Genomic DNA, 20,010 nt, shown 5'->3' with positions numbered 1-20,010 from the left:
GACACAGACCTTAATATCCCATAGAGGTGGTGTAGATTTCATATCAAGTCACCCATCCAGGTAACCCCATTTGAAATTCACACTCCCTGTGTGGAAGATTATTAAGGTATTGTCTTCAATGGGGTAGATGGATTACAACTGGAATAGCCCAATCTGGCTTCTTAGTATTTTACCCACCAACATCAGTAAAACTAGCCACATTATGCCCAGTATGATTTGATGTTGCATGCAAACGTCAAACTATATGTGACCCGTTCTGACAAAACCAGGAACAAGTTGCATTTTTGACAGTTACCAGGAACAAGTTGCATTTTTGACAGTTCATGGTTTGAATAAAAATGTAAGCACTAGACAATAAGCTTTAAAATGATACCAAAATTATATACATAGCATCGATACTTTCCAAGATATAGATAATTTTGTAAATGATACCTTGATATTTTTGCCAATTGCTAATCTGAGTAATGGGCTAATTAGTTTCCTGCCTTACACCAAATTGAATAGGGATGATCATAGTTCAATTGTTAACTATTGATTAAATTAACCTCGTTTTAATAAGTACTTTCAAGGATTTGAAAGTCCACTTATCCCACAGTCAAATACCATTAAATTAAGAATTCCAAAATTTGATTTTTTTTTTATGGGAATGTTATCTTTAAAAGCCTATAACTCAAAAACATGCCTGGCGACTTGTTCTGGCTTTTGTTGGAGCTGGTCACATATACTAGCCACAACACTTGATCTGCATCCGTTACCCAGCAGAAACACACAGATTAATGCTGTATTAAAACATGCACCCATGCAGATACATTTTGCCAATGCACTTCATTCTAATCATCCTCTTCTGTTAGCAACTGACTTAATCAGCCTCTTCTGCTAGCAATAACACATCATGTGACCAATCACATGATAGCTATGTGACCAATCACATGATCTATTCAGTGTGTCATAGACCAATCAACTCATTGATTTGTTCAAAGTATCTATGTTTCAATGGAACTAAAAACTTCCTCTCTTGTGGAACTTTTGAACACTGCAATAAAAAAAACAAGAAAACAAACATGTCGTTAGTGGAATGCAACACTTAAATAAAAAAATATATGTCTGGGTAAAGGGGGACAAGCCTGTGGACACACTGATACACACACACTCCTCTCACCCCCACATACACGCAATCCTAGTGCTATGGGGATTTCTAATGATTTTCAAGTATGATGTCTGTTCCTGTGCAAGGCTACATCTTAACATTTCCAGCCTACTACAAGGATTAACCCTAACCCTCCAAGTAGTTTTTGGCTATAAGAAAGGAAAGAAGGAACAAAAAAGGAGAGAAGATAAACAAAGAAGTTGGTAAACTTTGGTTTAGAGTAGACCACTCGCATGCTAAGCAGTGAATCACCGACCAGAAGCCATGGGTGTTTTGCTGGCCTGACCAATGAAACTGTGCGTATATATGACTTAGTGTGATTGCGTCACCCCATCATGGTTTTGCTTTGTTAGGTTGGCATGGTTAGGGTTAATATCCAAATACTTGGTTTACAGTAATGCTACCTGTACACTCTGTATATCACTTCAGTAATGTCCTTGTTTCATACTCCCCCCTCAACACACACATGTGAGGCAATCTGCTCCATGGGGGTCAAAGGAGGTATTTGAGTTACTATATTTATTACCTTATACAAACATTAGGCTATCATATATTGAAAACATCAAAGGTCTAGCATACTTAGTTCTAAATTCTGAAGTTTTGTGATGTGTATTTTTCTTATGTATTTTATTGTTTTTTACTCCATATTTTTGCCTTTATCTCAATTTCAAATTTGCCACCTTGGGCCCCCACGGATCAGTTCACATACTTTTATATACCCCACTACGCACACATACTTACCCCAGTGCTGTTGTGTTGTAGTGGTACATCACACATGTTATCAGTAGGTACATCATTATCTTCATGCCACCATGGCCTTGTTCTGTATTTACTTGATATAGGGAAGAGATGGCCCTCGGTGCTAAATAGATACTTGGAAGCAGCTTGGTTTACATGATTATCTCGATCAAATAGCTGAAATAAAACAGTCATACAGTGAAAGGTTAGTGATATTGTGGTGTATTTGCCAACCTAACATAATTTTTTTTGGGAGGGGGACTATAATCCTGGCAGAAAGTCATGGCCACACCAGCCAGCATTGATGTTAAAACCATGCATTTGCCAGAGCTAAATATGTTAAAGTTCTGCATTAACTTTGTATCTGAATCTGAATCTGAATGTTACTCTCAACACTCCCTTCGGGGTCAGACGAGAGGATAATCAGGGGTGCTTTCAGTTGCTTATTCTCTTTGGGTGCTTGCTTCTTTGCTGTAGATGTGCTCAGCCACTACTGTCTTGAACTGAGTTGGGTGATTCTACCGGTTAGCCTGCTGTATGATTGATTATGATAAAGGCGTGAGGATTTGCGCGTTTGGACCGGCTGCACGAATTTGTGTGCCGGGATGGCTACCTTATGGAACATTGAGACACAGGCTACTTTCCTCCGCAGGTGGAGTGGCTTCCATTCAAGTTTCTCCAGCATGGTGGTAATGTTACTGGTACGTCTATTATCTCTAAGCACAAATCTTGCTCCGCTTCTCTGGATGGTTTCAATTTTGTCCATTAAGTCCTTTGTATGAGGATTCCACACCGTTACACAGTATTCTAAATGAGGACGTACTAATGTCTGGAAAGCTTTGGCTCTTAAATTGCTTGGACAAGATCTTAGGTTCCGTTTAATGAAACCGAGTACCCTACTGGACTTGGCGGTAATTTTGCTGATATGATTATTCCACTTGTATAATAGTTGAAAGTGCACATTTAGCTTACACTGTCCCCTTCCCCACCCACCATCTTTCAATGTTGGGAGACTGTAATGTAGAAATTATGACGATGTTGCCCAAATCAGCAATGCAATAGGGGCGCGGCGAAGGATGTTGGCCAATTAATGCTGTGGTGTTACTGCAATTACGCCAATATTTTGAATATGGATGGTTGTTTATTCCCAATTTCATGCATAAATAAATTCATATGCAGTGCTTTTGTTAAATTTGAAGTTCATTCTGGTTGTTTTTTTAAATTGTAATTTAGTTTTTAATGATCAACTTAATTCATGTAATTGTAATAGTAGGTAGGTAACTAAATGATATTTGACTCAGATTTGAAGAATCGTAAACCAGGGTGAATAAGGACAGTGGGTGAATAGGCACAAAAGTTTCTAAAGCTCAACTTTTAAAACTCAATAAATACAGCACAATAAGTTGAAAAAGCAAATTATCAGTGTTTTGAAGATGGTTCAAAAGATATTAATTGAGCTGAAAAACCTTTCAAACTTTTGTGCGTATTCACCCCGTATTGCAGAACCTGGTCATACTTACAAGGTATAAATATTTGCATGTCTCACTAAGGAAGAAACTCTCCATACGATCTTCTTTTGATTTATCTATTACATTGTGTAATGTTGCATAGCCACATCTAAAACACAAAGAAAAACTTCAATTTTAAATGATTTTCTTTTTGTGTTTGAAAAGAATAAAAGATCAGCTTTTAAAACGTAACATTCCTACTTAATGAATGCCTCCATGTTGTTTGATTGTACTCCCAGGGGGTTACTCAGTACAAATGACCATACAGGGATGTGCTGCAAACATAGGTCTCATTTTCGGCCATATATGGTATATCCATGACCTCCTTTTCTAAACTAATTTTGGTCCATGTATATGGATGGGACATTCAAAATTTCTAATTATTTTTTGGGAAATAGCCAAATTTTGCCTAAGTCCTGAAGCCAAAATTTCTAAATATTTAGGGAAAAGTTTTTAAAATTTAGCCGAAAGTTTTGACTTTCGATAAATCGATGGGTCCAAATTTCTTGAAAATTGGTATATTTATTGGTCCACTTTCAAATTCTCAGTGGCACACCCCTACCCAAACTAAACTTGATTAACCCCTTGGTTATGCCCACTATGTACATGATTCTATTCTTTGCATTCTAATACTACTTACTTTGCTTTTGTATGTTTATTAAGTCCTTCCAATATTTCACTACCAACATGAAGATAAAATGGATTTTGTGTTGCCTGAAATGCAAGTAAAATGCAGGAAAATGTGGTTAAAGTAATTGTCACAATTTCCTTCCTCACCACAATATTGTTTGGGTCAAATTGATATGCAGATATATACTTGTCATATTTAATTTTCATAACTAAGATAACCTCAGGTGTTGTTTAATTTATAATAAATTAGCCTAAAGTAAAGTTTTCAGGTGAAAGAACAAATTCATTTTTAATAATTTCCTTTTTTTTAAAGTTTTTTGCCGTAAATCATGAAATTCTGAGAAATATTTTGATGAAAATTTACTTGATTTGATACTCGCCATTTTTCGTGTACCACTGAAAGGAATACTAAATGTAGCATATCCATATCAAAAGGATGCACTTGTCAGCTGCTACATGTGTCTCATTTCACATGATAGCTAGGAACAAATACCAGACTCATGTGGAGGTCACTTCAAATCATCCCAAGTCACATGGTTTAGGAATACAGAGAACATTCCTAATAACCATGTGACTTAGGGATGAGTGGAAGTGAGCTCCACTTGAGACGAGTCTGGTATTTGTTCTAGCTATCATGTACCACTGAAAGGAATACTAAATGTAGCCTATTATTTTGTACTTCCATTGTGTAAATGAACCACAATTTAATGCTGCATACTTTTGAATGCTCGCAAACGACATGAAATTCCGCATTCATTTTTGAAACTGCCAAGGGTTTTGAGACACCATTTTTTCCAGCCTTGCATTTACTGTACCCTTCAGCCTTTTTCAACACCAGATAAGAAAATTTTAAGCACTTTTTACCTGGTAAAGTAAATAAGTTGACTCTACTAATTCTGGTCTAAGTGGATAGAATAATACATCAGCTTGCTTGGTGTACCAATTAAATCTCTCTGGTAAGGCCTCAAATTTTCTCCAAATTGCATAGTAAATAGCATGGGTGCAAATGGCTTCCTCTAAATCTCCTTTTAAAACCTAAAGAGAGAAGTAAAATAGGCACAAAGATGAGGGTGAGATGGCAGAGTGGTTAGGTTCTTCTTCCTTATAAGTGCCTCCCTCATATGTATGAGTATTGTCGCACTGCGTACAGACAAGCTGTACTTATTTTTTACTCTGGAACCTAGAGTAGATGAGTGTATTTTGAAGTACAGTCAACATGACCGGGATGATCCCCTGCTCTTTTCGAATAGTCTGTGGCGTTCTTTAACGTGCACACTACATTAATGTGAGAAAATATGCATGTACAGGACCGACAGCTTAAAGTGCCCTCCGAAGCACTAAGCAAGTAGAGTGAAGTGTCTTGCTCAAGGACACAAAGAGCCGGACCTGGGATTCGAACCCTTGACCCTTGGGTTCACAGTCCTATGCCTTAACCGCTAGGCCACGCTCTCCTCTCAGGTTAACTGTAAACATGTGCAATAAATACTCAAAATACAGCACATATAATTATATTAATATAGGAAGAAGATGTGTACGTACATGACGTAGACAGGCCCTCGCGCTAATTGCCTGTGAAAATCACTGCAGGGCCCCGCCAATGAAATTTGCAATTTTGCAATTGTGTAAACTGTTAGCATTTCAACTGGGGGCCTGTACAGATTGATGAGGGCTTGTAGAATTTTAGATCTACATGCCCAAATGGCCCTGGGACATTTTGGCTAATTTCTAATATTGCCAATACTGTACTTAGGTATTGGTTAATTAAACTAAATAAAATACATGTTGTCATTTCACATGCATGAAAGCGCTTTACATTTATTCCGAAAGAATATGTCAGCTACCATACCTTTGGTGGTGCTCAATGGACAATATTCATAACAGCTCCCTATTTCACCCCTGGGTAGAGAGAGGCAAGTGAACAAGTGCACAACACGATAGCACCACCAGGGCTCAAACACACAATCCTCAGATTGCGAGGCAAAGCCCGTATCGCTGCGCCACCATACCAGTGATCTTTACTCCACCAACCTTTGAACAACCACAGGTTTACTTTTATTGATCATTTGCCCACTGGCTTATGGCAAAAGAAAAATCCTTTTTGCCAATGAACACGAATGAAACATTATTTTATATATATATATATATAATGCTTTACCTGAACCCCTGCGAAAGCTGCTTGCAAGGCATCAATCCATGAATTGATGGTCCTTCCATCTTCCATGCGCACATTGACATACATCGGCACATCACCGTTACCACTGTTGCAGGCACTTCTCCTGTTGTGGAAACGTGAGATTTAGCAGGAATTAACGTAATAAAGAAAGCAATGCAATGTTGTCAGTCTGTAACAACCAGCCCCATGAGTAATACAACCTTTGACAGATATCATTGGGTATTGGATTGCATGGAGCCATGTAATATGTTACAAGTTTAATGCAAGTAACTTATCAACAACAAAACTCTTTAACAGGTACATGTGACAATATATGCTATTCACTTTGAAAGTTAAAATTGAGCTTTCATGCAATGGGTCCAAAATCTTCTTTGGTAATAGCATGATAACCATTATTGAACATGTTCATCAGGACTGTTATGAAACATAATAGTAGAATTTTCTTATTTCTAGTCCAATAAACAGTACTCACTGTGGATGTTTCAGAAGATCGTCACAACAACAATAGTGTAGAAAAAGATGTCTGGTAGATATCGAAACGTCCACAGTGAGTACTGTTTATTGGACTAGAAATAAGAAAATTCTACTATTATATTAAGCATGATAACCATTTATGATATCACTCCAGTGTGATCATGACAAATCAACCTATACCACATTTCACCCAGATGTGTCAGTGACGTTAGTGAACATTTCATTAGGTGCAGCTTCAAATAGTTAGTGTTCGGTCAAAGCACTGGCATACACACACACCCCACACACACTTAAAGGCGCCACATAGATGCGCACATGAAACAGCTGCCTCAACGTGTTGACGTTATCACTGCCACATCAGGGTGAAAAATGGTATAGGATAATTGCCAATAATTGATAACTACTGTAACATGTGAACTGAATTATATTCCTTGTTTTTAGAGAGAGCTTCGACAAAATCCAACTTACCCTCTCCTCATCCACTTCTGAACATTGTGGTATAGATCGTTGAAAGCGTGCAAGTCTTTGCGCTCACCAAACATGATGTATGTCTGAAAAACAAAACAAGATTCAATGGGTTTGCTTTTAGTCAATCAACATATTACTCAATTTGGAAAAAAAAACACGTAGAAGAAGAATTATAATGTCGTAAAAGAATATTTATTACACGAATTTTCGGGCCTCGCCCTTCGTCAGGTGACAATAATGGTGTTGTGGGGCCTACACAAGAGAAACATTTAAAACATGATTAAAACGCAAGCGCAGGTGAATGGTGGGAGCGACACACGTGAGCGACAAGCGAGCAAGCGGGCAGAGCGTATACAAATCCAGCGCGTTAAACATGTTTAAGTGGGAAAACATAACGCGCAAGACGGAAAAAAAAAATATTAATAAAATGCGCAAACGCGTGTGCGGGTACAAAAATATAATAGGCGTCGCGCAAGCGTCACGGTTTAAGCGTGAGGCCTAAGGGTAAAGCAGCGGAGCGTATATACAAATAAAAGCGTTAAACATGTTTAATTTTAAAAATGCACGCAGAACGGAGAATAAAAAAAATTATTAAAACGTGGCGCAAGCGAGCGTTACAAGCGAGGCCTATAGGTTGAAACGCGAGGTAGGATTACATATTATTATTACTACCCATTATTCTTCTATGTGTTTGTTTTCTTCATTAAATGTCGACGCAGTTAATTTTCTATTACTCAATTTGTACAGACTTGTTGTTGAGTATTTGGCCTAAAAGTTTGCCAAGTACTGTATTCATTCCATTAACCACCCAACCCCTAATAAATGCCCACCCAGTTGATAGCATACTGTGACAATATTAACTGCCTATGTCAATCTGGATCATGGTCTGAAACATATGGCATGCACACTGATGATGATGGATGAATATTTTGGGCCATTTTTAAAGTATGCAATTATGTAAACAATGTAAAATATAAGCGCCCACGCAAAATGACTTTGTTAAGCGCCCTGGGCGGTGATTCGAATGAATATGGTACTTGTATAAAACCAGGGGTGTACTGGAACATTTTTGGCACTAACCAGTCCGGCATGTAACAAACAAAAGTTACCAGATTGATATGACCTGACCAACATATTGAAGTTTGAATGAGTAATCTAAATTGCAGCCAGTAAGTCAGGCATGTTATTTTGCAATTTTACCACTTCAACAACAAATTTATCTGCTGTGGACTTGCCCATAATACTAGTATTGTACTGGACACTACATATAGTATAGTCGTAATTTACATAAAATGAAATATACCTTAAGCAGATATTCATAAAATGAATCTGAGCCTGCTCCGAGTCCGCTTTGTAATCCTACCCACTGACCAGTCTGAATATTAATAACATTACCTACAAAGAAAAAGAATAAACAAAGAAACAAAAAATCAGCGATTAGTATGACACTTTGCGAGAATCACCAATCATAATTATGTACTTCTGTAAAGGCTGTACTACACAGCAGACAGTATGGTTCTAACAGTTGTGCCTCTGAAATCTGATGTCTTAATGCTTTGCTACTTTTATGATTCTTCTAATGGTGGGCATCCCCAGGGTTTTCCATGTCACAATATTGCGGCAAAATTTCATAGCTATAAATTTTAAGGCTCAAACAAATTGTAGTATAAGCTTAAAATAATACTAAATGGATTCATGGAAAGAACATCGCAAGTGCTTCATTACATGTATATTTAGAAAGGTAAAATCTGACTACAAACTTGGAATATTATTGCCCAATTGGCAACTGTATTCAGCTCTCATTTGGAAGTTGTTGAGTCTATAGTTTATTGTGGGGTCATCGATGAAGCAGTGAGAATTACTGCATCGCAATAACTAATGTATTCACATAAAATTGTTGCCTAGGGCGATATCGCACACCCTTAGATTCTTCCATAGCTATCATGAGTAAAAAGTACATAGTAAACAGTAACATATCCTCTGGAAAGATGGGTTTGGCCTAGTTCAAAATTATTGGAAATAGTCAACATAATAAGGGTAACAAAATGTTATATTAAAGGGGGTAACCCTATTGGTTTTGGATATGGATTGTCTTTAAAATTACATAATAATATCAAATATCGCCCCTTTATGCTGCTTTGTGAAAAAGCGAGAGCATTTTAAGGCGTAAATGTGAATAAATAGCCAAATTTGCAATCCAATACCTTGGTATCGTGAATTGCATTCTGGGTAGGCAAGCAACAACAACCATTTCCGTTCGTATGACGAATTTAATGCTGACATGCTGTACAATCAATGCCCGGCCCGTATTGAACAAAAAATATTTGTTTTTTTTCGTACCAAAAAAAAAAAAAAGGAAACAAAATATATTTCCCCTTGCAATATGTACATTTCAAATGAATATAAAAAAGTTTGGGTTAAAAATGGAGAGGAAAAAAAACATTCCGACACGGATTTTGAACCGATTACGCGTACCTCTCGGGTAGAAACATGAAGTGCGCGCTAACCGACTGAGCTAATCGGCCCGCTGCCTCCTTCGTGGAAATTTTATAATTAAATACGGCACACCGTCTAGACGCGTCTCCTCAGCTGTTAGTGTGGTTCGCTTTTTTCACAGAATGTGTATGACGTGAAACCAAAGTAGCTGTTGAGGCGACTGATATTACTGAAAGCTATTTCGTTCATAATTCCCGGCCCATGATCCAAAGTATTTACCATTGTTTACAAACTGGTATACCTGTAAAAGCCGCTGTGTTTCATGATTTCTCGGAAATACATCGACTTGGGCGTCAAATTTCAGGATAGTAATGAGAAAAATAGTATCTATTATGTGATACCAAAACCTCATCAACAATGAAAAAATCGGGGATGATGCTGTCGATCGGGTTACGGACCTTTAAAACTTACCCAAAAGCCCAGTGATATTGGATTTATAATTAAGCAAGGCATCTACCGCTCTTCTAGCTACTCCTTCAAACACTGGGTCTCCTACGAGTTTGCTTAAGATTCCAAACTCTAACAATAATGATCCAGCCCCTGCTGTGCATGTTTCCTGAATACCATCATCTGGAAGCCCTTTCATTAAATTAACCTGCAAAGCAAATGGAAGCATTATTTATAGGTTAATGAACACGTATTACTTGTTGGAAGAGAAATTAGACAAAAATAATGCATGCGCGCTGATGTTGAAGCGTCTAATGTACAAGCCGCGAGCCGAGTGCATTGCACGCATCAATATCATCAGCGCAAGTTTGAACGATTAAGACAGTCGATGCAGAATATTCAGTCCTGATGGGAGAGTTCTTGGTATTTTGTATTAAAACGTTATATTGTAGGATCTTATAATATGATATTGGGTTTTTTCTTCAAACTCAATTTTTTGGCATGTTTATATTGTTTACACATGTCCATTGTCCAAACTAACATGGAATTAGCCAAATTTGGAGATGCAAACACTGTCAAAATTTGCCAGCTGGATGCAGCATATTATTGTTGGAAACTGTTGGCAGATTGCACAACCAGTCAGCTCAATGATAAGCTTTAAACCCTAACACCGGACGCTGCTTTTTGCTATCAGAAGTTAAAGAAACAAAAAAGGAGAGAAGATGAACAAAGACGTCACCTGGTACCCCCGGGATTCAAACCTTGGACCCCTCGCATGCGAAGCACACGATCACCGGCCGGTAGATGTATTATAGCCACATGGGTTGCGCTGACCCGGCCAGTGATTCCCTGACCATATAACACTTAGGGTGATTGCGTCATCGCATCATGTGGGATTCATGCATCCGCCGTGGTTATCATCATGGTATTTTGTGGTATTTGTGGGTGTTAGGGTTAAGACACATATCTGTTACAAGGAATTTGGATAAATATTCAGTTGTACTGAACAAAGGGCTATTGAAGTTGAAATCCATACACCCCGTATGGAAGACATGACCTTAATCTCCCACACAAGGCATGTACATGTATTATTTCAAATGGAGTCACCCATTCAGGTAACCTCATATGAAATTCAGACTCCCTGTGTATTAAGATTAAGGTCCTGTCTTCCATTGTGGGTGTATGGATTTCAACTAGAATAGTCTAAAGTGGCCTACCCTTGGATGTGGCAGGCCTGTTGTTGTATTATCAAAAGCTGGCAGTAATCTGGTGGCTAAGTCGTGTGCAAGTTGTAAGAGCTCATTATCATACTCATCAGGCCATAGGTCACCAAAAGGTTGACCTTTGTCTATGATGAGTAGATGCGCTGATAATAAACCCCCTAACATTCTGTGAAAATAAATATTGAAGGAAACATGTGAAGTCTACTAGAACAAAGCCTATAATTCAAACACAAATACATCCTCCACCCAACACACCCCCACCCAGGATGCACACAAACTTAAAGCCCCCCCCCACACATACACCCATGTTTGTAAATACCTGCAAGCGAGGACCTCATTCTGCATATGATTTTTAAATCTTATCTAACCGAGGACACACACACACCCCCCCACACCCCATATCAATCAACCCACCATGGACCACACACACCCCTACATGTTTTCACAGACAACCGTGGGCCTGTATTGTGTGTGTGGTTGTTAACCGTGAAACCATGGACCCACACACACAGACAATGACATATCATATAATCCAAATGTGGACTTCTGTGATATTTCACCGCTAACCGTGGACCTGGTATTACACCTACGATAGAGGACCCTACTCCATAGCATTCTCTGCCGCTGTCTTACGACAGTGGACGTCCACGGTTCGCTATATGTGGTTTTTCACTACATCTGTGTGGACTCGAAGTCCACGTTTGTAGGTGCAAACAAACGCACATTCTCTTCTCAATTGATTAATCAATCACCAATATGTTTTGATCTACATTTTTATACTTTTTGCTCGTTACATGACATACAAATCTATTTTCTGCTTAAATTGAGTACTGACAAAATATTTTAAAAGAGTCGCAAGTCTCAAAATTCTATAAGTATTTACAAGTAAAGAGTTGCATAAAGAGTGATGATGGGTAATACAATCTTAGCCAAATCTGATGTGTACTTACCTAATGGTAGACTCGAATACTTGTACTGTATTGTCTTTATCAAATGATACACTTTTTATAACTAGATCTACGGCTCTCTTAAATTCACTATTATTTCCAAAAATCTGCAAAAGAGATAAAGAAATGATTTCTAAATTGAAATACCTTATAATGGAACGCCAGAAATGTTGCTAGGAACAGTCTTAGACCATATTTACACAGAGAGAAGCCGACTTCAAATGTGACATTGAATTCAAGTTGTGACTGCGGCATACATTATTTTTGGATGGGGTGTTTAATACCAATCACAAAACCGAAAGTGGACTTTGCCTTTGGGGCACCCAAGGCAGATTTGGGTCATGGGACAAAAAGTTCAGTAAACTCCACTGACAGTGAAAATTACAAATATAAATTGCCCATACATACATGCAAGTTTATAAGCATTGCATGTGAGGAAGCTCAATACTGGAAGAGAGAGATAAAAAGACTAGTTTGCGTCTGACATCATCTGTCAATCAAACTCGAGCGAGGTTTGTTTACAAATGTCGTGATGATATGAGGTGCTGAACGTGGCGGTAAAACCGGGCGCCTTATTGTTAACTTTGCACCTTCAAACATACAAACCGTCTCAAAAGTTAGGTCTTTATAGTAGCAAACTTTCTTTCGCGAAGGCACCATGTCCACAATGCCTAGAAAAGTTGCTTTTTGCCTTGTAAAAGTATGTAATTTTTCGCCATGTTCTGCTATTTCTTTTCTCCGATCGGCACCAGATAAATCGACCTTCCTTGTACGCGCTATTAGCCAATCAAGGATCATAGAGAATTTGATTGACAGTGACGTCAGACGCAAACTAGTCTTTTTATCTTTGTCTTTCATTATACACTTGTACAGTACAAAAACAAAAATAATTAAAAGTTGATTGTTCATACTTACTGCAAGTGTGTCCAACGTATCAACTAAGGTTAATGAATAATCCCCAAGTACATCATTAATATTGATATTTGACCTGTAGACATAAAATGAGGGAAAAATAATGTTAGTCTATAAAATGAAAATAATGCAAGTAATACTCTAAAACAGGTGGCCCGTGGGCCAGATCTGGCCCGCCAACCAGTGTAGTTGGCCCTTGAACAGCTCTGAAATGTATCGGTACAGTAAACATAGCAAAACAAGGCGTATTTGGCCCTCAAACAAAATTCTTTACAATTATTTTGGCCCTTCATGGAATCATGGCCCATAAGCAAATATAGTTGAGAACCCTTGCTTTAAAAGAAGTTCATCTCTTTGATTATCAACCCTTTTTATCACTACAATTAGAATCTAGGTGACATAAAATAGCCAAGATAATATGCTTTAAAAAGATGCTGGTATCGAACAATTTGTAGGGTAAATCTGCACATTGTACTTAATATATTTGACAACATTGTCCTACAAATTGTGCTTGGTAAAGTTGGTATGTGTACTAGTGTTGATGCAGTTACTTACAAGACATACATTCCTCACCTTACAAAGTACTGTCGAATTCCATCTACATTCTACAAGCATTATGTGCTCTAAATAGGCATCGTTTTGATGAAAGAGCAACTACGTGTATATTTCTGATACAGGTGGCTGTACAAACATGCATTATTGTATGACCAATTTATTGCCATGTTTTTGTGGAGGGTATCAGCCTTTTGTCAATTGGTAAAAAACAAAAACACCACTCATTTAGAGGCCTATGCTTGATGTAGACGGAATTCTATGGTAATTTTACTTACGGATTAGCCTTGTCCGGCCCTCTCCCTACACAATGTATAGGATCTAACTCATCATGTGGGAATGCATGCTCCATGTAGCCATCATACCCAAAATAAAACATCTGCTTCACCTCTTCCACTTTTCTCAGTCTATCATACTCGGAGAAATACCCATATTTCTCCTCAAACACCCCGGCTTTGTACTGTATCCAGTGATGCTTTCCTTGCGTGAAGAGAAAGGCAGACATGTAGATAAGGCACCAAAGTAGGGAGAATATTCCTCCTGTTATTATCATTGTGTCCGCCAGGTCTGTCATGACGGCATGAACAAAGTTTGGTGCATCTGAGTTGAGCTAGTGATATAGGTAGATAGTGCCATACAGGAAGCCTTACAACAGAATGGACAGCCTGTGTACATTGTACAAGTACACAGTACTGTAGTGTAGTGCAGCAGAAGGGTTTCTATAGACGTGAGGCTTCACACAGAGCTAGTAAAATCACCTGTATCGATACTTCTGACATGAACTGTTATGAAAATAGATATATTTATTATTTTCTATGACCCATTCGTAAAAGCGTGATAAGAATTTGTTTGGACACACAGATATGTAAAACAACTTACAACACAAGGTGTTTTTTAAAAAGCCATAATGTATGATCTTTTTACTTTTTCTAAAATGAATTTGGTTAATTTTCTTTCAAACCAGATGGCATATTTGTAATGTTTACACCTGTCCCAAATTGCACCTACAATGTATTAGGCCCTCCACATTAAATTCTTAGTTTACTGTTTAAGATTTTTAAAAAGGCACAAGGTAACTTTTTAAAATTATTAATTACTTATTATTTTCTAAATTTTGAAATAAGTGATCACAGGCCAATATCATCAACAGTACATTTTGGCACTGTGGATTTGTATATTGCAGTTATGGTTGATTTTATGCATTGATAATATAAATGCAAGGGTGTTCTTTGTTTGTTCAGCATCATAGTTAGGATGATGAAAGTAGCAAATTAATGTAATCAAAATGTCATTTAAAGCCATATTATAACATTTTCAAACAAAATAGATTAGCATTTCTTTGCCATAAAATGTTAGCTTTTACTGTCAGATATATCCCCTCTTATTTTTGATCCGAACAACTACGGCAAAGCAAAGAAAATTGGAATTTACTACCAGCGCACATGTCGCCAATACGTACCACTCCTTCGGTCATGTTATAGTACGACCTTTTGTTGTGTATATCACCGTCCCATACGCCAAATCACGTACTGTGTGTTATGAACATCGTGTATGCGTTCAACTAATAATTCCATCGTAATAATAAAGCGCTGAATCTGGCGTTTTATTCAAAATCTCGGATTTTGACAAAACTACAGCACCTAGAGTCTTGATTTTTGCAGCCTATATTGGTTTAATAAAGTACAATTTAATCGTGTAAAAAAATGAATTAAAAAAATTCAGTGAGGGCATCCTCCTCAGCAAATGTTATAATATGGCTTTAATAAAGAAAATGTCAAATAAAAATCAAATAATCAAATATTTTGCAATTCTCAATTTTGGATGCGTGAGGGAAACAGTAAACTCAAAATCAATTGAGAAAGGCCTTAATACTAGGATTTGATCAGCAAAATTTATTGTGCTTGTATGATAACCGAGCAATTTTGAATTTACATGTTATTACTCAAAATATTAAATACCCCAGGAACACACACAACTAAGATTTTCTAAAAAGTACATGAGGTCTCTTTCATCTTACCTTTCATATTTCAGCTCCCGCTTGGCTAGGGAAATTTTAATTTACATACAACATGTGAGGCACATTTGAAAGGCTGTGTACATGTACCGTTTAATAAATAGCCATCCTATCTTCACAACAATTTTCACTACCGGGTACAGTCATGAGTACCAATGCAGAGTGAGACATGAACAGTGAACGTCTAGCGTACATTGCGCAGTATACGCGAAAAGTAGATGTACATTGCGCAGGGTACGCGAAAAATAGCCACGTCATGCTATGTCAGGCTGTTCCAGGAAATACAAAAGATTGGGAAGTGTCACTCTATAAAAGTAATAAAACTATGGAAGCCGCCATTACCCTGCTATCGCATAGGCCTGGGACACTACGGCGATTTCTACCGGCTGCATCGCGTCCATGCTCCGCGTTCAAGTAATAAAATTACCGGTACCCGTAAAAATCATGACTTGCTGCATCCAAGGTTTAGACTTTTTCAAGCCTGCTACTGTGTATTTTTTTTCAAGTGTTGAATTCGAACAGCTATTTTTAATATTTTAATGACATTTTTAGCGCATCCATGAACTAATTTTTAATAAATACATCAAATCGACCAATAATCCTGCTATCCGGGTCAAGATACAAGAAAATATTGTTTCAAACATTTTTCATTAAAGGAGGATTTTGTGATCCTAGCATCCTCTTTTTATGACATTTGTCAGTAGATATCCACGAAAAATGCTTATTTCCAAAATTTCAGTTGATTCCGATTTTGCGTTTGCGAGTTATGCATGATTATGTGTATTACACTGTCACTGCTCCATAGACAATGTGTTGTAATTTCGTTCTGGTGCACCAGAAGCGAAATTCAAATTTAGCGATATTTTTGCTAAGCGAATTAATCTGCAAGAAATATTTGGTACATAAACATTATGTAGCCAGAGGTATCCAGTGGTGTAAAAATCTCAACTTTTTTTGAGAAAAGTGGGGGATGAGGCTGTGGATCACGAAATGCCCCTTTAAGTTACACGCCAACAGCTACACATATTGGCAAGTCTATTCATCAGATATCGTTGTCAAGCTTGAGGTGATTTACCCCCGATGATTGACAACATGTACTGTACGGCACGCGTAGCCATGGTAGCGGGGGACAAAATGGACGCGCTGTTAGTGTTAGTACCCCGGCCCCTCTGTGCAGCCCCCATACGTGTCGTGTGTCAAATTTTGTGATTCGCGGCAACTTCTGTACAGCATCCTGTACCGGTAAGCGTGCTATTGGTTGCTCGAGAACTCTAGCTTCGAATTTGCACACGATAGTTACGCATTCGATGCTAGAGTACTTTACTATGGTTTTTCGGTCGGACAGCGGTGCAATTTTTTACACCGGATGTTATTTATTCTGTTAATGTTGAAATTTGAATGAAAGTTATTTAGATGAGTCAACTGTATCCTTTGAGTAAGATTTGCGTATTTTGGACAGTCTAAAATTTTGCTGAAGTGTAATTTTAGCAACATTTTTGATGCAATTGCCTGTCGTGATCGGCTGTGTTTACTTCTGACCTTCCATTGCTTTACACTGTGTCATGCGTCAGCGAATCCGACTAGATTTTGAATGCAAAGGTCTCTAGCCTAGAATGTGAAGCTATCGGTGAGCAAATTCTTGGCTAGAGTTCTCGAGCAAGCTATTATTATACAAATATTTACTGCTCATTAGGGAACTGGTGGAATCTATTGGTCCCCGAGGTGAACTGGCGACCGTGAGCCTACTATTTTCCCGAGACCGCCAGGTCTCGGGAAAAAGTAGGCTCACGGTCTCCAGTTCACCTCGGAGACAATAGATTCCTGAATCTAATTTAGAACAGTAAATATTTATTTATATCCTTCATTAATATATTCTTTAAACACAAGGCATAGGCCTTGGCATAAATGTAGGCTAGGCCTAGGCCTAGTCAAGGCTACGCTGGCCTTGCTTTGTTTTGATTGAATGCACAAAGCACGCACACAGTTGAGTGACTAAAGCTTACCGTGAAAACGTTGTAAGCTGTTGTAACCTGTACAATACCGCCGTGAAACGAGTAACCATGCATGTTCTTTGTTATTTCACCATCAATATAAGATATTGATCCTGATGTAACTCCGATTTATGCCATTAATCCGCCGTATTTTAGCTGCACTTCTGTGCTGCTTGTGTGCTTCGCAAAACAAAACGAATTGCTACACATTAATACCCCGGAACCGGTACTGGTATTCCGTGTATGTGGCGAGTTGCACTGACCACTAGGAACTGCTGACAGCGGTTATGAATATGAGGTCATACTGGCGCTCGGGGCGCTCAGAGGAGATAGTAAAACTATTTCCCCAGGAGATAGTACTTTGAATAGTACCCCGTTCCCTCCTCAATCGGCTTTTTAACAAGTTTGCAAAATAATAGCAAAACTATTTTTGGTCACATGATACTCGTTTAACCAATTAATGAACGAGAATATATTAATGAGGGATATAATGGATAATCCACGTTTCACTGTCAAACCTGTTCATTCAATTGAAATTTATAGCATAATGACACATGGCCGTGTACGTATTATATTCCACACCATCACGCAATGCATTATCAATGTCATGTCATTCATGACACGTTCTTAATAATTATACTAAAATGCAGAAAACCTTAGACGAGCGCGTATTGTAAGGATACATCGCGTATATACTGCGTTGAACGCACTTGTCTCTGATTGGCTGCTAAGGCGATATATTTTTGCTGAGTGGAAATTTATGAATGAACTGTGCGCCGTACGCGTTGTTAGCGCCGAATTTGCAACATCACGGTAGTCGCGCTCGTAAAAGGTTTGCTGCATTTTTATAATACTTTTAACTTTAAGCTTACCTGATAGGCCTACTACATGAAATTTTAGTGCCTATTAAAAAGTATACGCCATTACACGAACACAAGTCAAACTGTCGTGATTGAATATAAAAACGAATCGTTCTCATAACTTCTCCCTTGTGTTTTGTGCCATCGAGTTAGCACATTGATTTTGCCAAATTCGTTACGAAATTTTTATTCTTGCTTGTTGTGATTTTTCAGAATGGCGACTGACCACTAGTCCAAGGGCGCATCTCACTAAAACATCACTTGAAATATTTATTTTAAACCGAACAAACGGGCGCTGCGAGGCATTTTTCCACGGTACGAATGATAGATTTTGACATTTTAATAAAATATTTATGCTGATTTGGAGAAAAAAACTTTTTGCCTACCTAGACCTCGCCCCCTCTTTCCACCCGCAACTTCAGATAGGAAGAAGCATGTTATTTCCGTACTGTTTTCCTAAGCCTTTTTAGAGCGTTTTATTGAAAAGGCGCTCATGAATGTATGCCCCCCCCTCTCGGCTGGCCAAAATTGCTGCCCCCCCCCCTCGGCTGGCCATGAATGTTTGCCCCCCCCCCTCTCGGCTGGCCAAAATTGCTTGCCCCCCCCCCACTTTCGGCTCGCCAAAATTTCTTGCCCACCGCCCCCCGCCCCCCCCAATTTTACCCTCCCCGGGCTCATAATTATCATCAGCCCCTTACAGTAAATCAGATTCAGAGTCGGAGCTGCTTTACACCTTTACAGAAACTGCCTTCCACATCGGACCGAAAATTAAAGAATTTGGTGTTGCGCGCCCTTATTATATTGCTCACGTTCCCTGCAGCTTGGAGCTTCTGTGGGAACTCATTCTGTTGCTTGCAGAGACTCAAAAGTTCCTGGGAACCAACAGCGAAATACACGTAAGCGTAACTCCCGGGGGTGTAACTTGGTGAAGGAGTGGGGTAAGTTATGATTCAGACTAAACAATAGTATATTTAAGCCTAATTTGTGAAGGCGCGGGGTGAAGGCAGAGCATTGAGATTTCTGTTTCCCAATATGTTTTACAATTTACATCAAAATGATGAATGGTCTATGCCCTATACAAATTATACAAGTAGGCACTCACTAAATTGTGTAACTGAAAAGTATAAAATATAATATTTTATTTGCTATTAAAGGAGGATTTCGTGATCCTAGCATCCTCTTTTTATGATATTTTTCAGTAGATATCCACGAAAAAAGCTTATTTCCAAAATTTCAGTTGATTCCGATTTTGCGTTTGCGAGTTATGCATGATTATATGTGTATTACACTGTTCCATAGACAATGTGTTGTAATTTCGTTCTGGTGCACCATAACGAAATTCAAATTTAACGATATTTTTGCTAAACGAATTAATCTGCAAGAAATATTTGGTACATAAACATTATGTAGCCAGAGGTATCCAGTGGTGTAAAAATCTTAACTTTTTTTTTGGAAAAGTGGGGGGATGAGGCTGTGGATCACGAAATGCC

The 20,010-nt window shown here is 38.3% G+C and overlaps 1 protein-coding gene across 1 annotated transcript; it reads right to left on the bottom strand.

Annotated features, from left to right (window-relative positions):
• Positions 1-299: 299 nt before the first annotated feature.
• On the bottom strand, positions 300-18,740 carry LOC140171597 (ER degradation-enhancing alpha-mannosidase-like protein 1). Its single transcript, XM_072194876.1, has 14 exons — positions 18,533-18,740; positions 13,934-14,437; positions 13,107-13,179; positions 12,195-12,298; positions 11,239-11,410; positions 10,046-10,229; positions 8,442-8,533; positions 7,139-7,221; positions 6,179-6,299; positions 4,888-5,058; positions 4,034-4,107; positions 3,406-3,502; positions 1,889-2,062; positions 300-1,033 (listed from the first exon to the last, which is right to left on the bottom strand). The coding sequence occupies exons 2-14, from the start codon at positions 14,227-14,229 to the stop codon at positions 947-949; spliced, it is 1,728 nt and encodes a 575-aa protein (XP_072050977.1). The 5' UTR covers positions 14,230-14,437; positions 18,533-18,740; the 3' UTR covers positions 300-946.
• Between the last annotated feature and the right edge of the window lie 1,270 nt (positions 18,741-20,010).

This window comes from Amphiura filiformis, chromosome 15 (assembly GCF_039555335.1).
Source record: "Amphiura filiformis chromosome 15, Afil_fr2py, whole genome shotgun sequence".
Taxonomy (NCBI): domain Eukaryota; kingdom Metazoa; phylum Echinodermata; class Ophiuroidea; order Amphilepidida; family Amphiuridae; genus Amphiura; species Amphiura filiformis.
Note: the sequence above shows the minus strand (reverse complement) of the source record. Positions and strands in the feature narration are given on the sequence as shown.

Coding starts and splice junctions, on each gene's coding strand:
- LOC140171597 (XM_072194876.1), bottom strand. CDS start 14,229: ATGACAGACCTGGCGGACACAATGATAATAACAGGAGGAATATTCTCC. Junction 4,108..4,887: donor CAACTTATTTACTTTACCAG/GTAAAAAGTGCT, acceptor CTTGCATTTCAG/GCAACACAAAATCCATTTTA. Junction 1,034..1,888: donor TACAACACAACAGCACTGGG/GTAAGTATGTGT, acceptor TTTTTATTGCAG/TGTTCAAAAGTTCCACAAGA.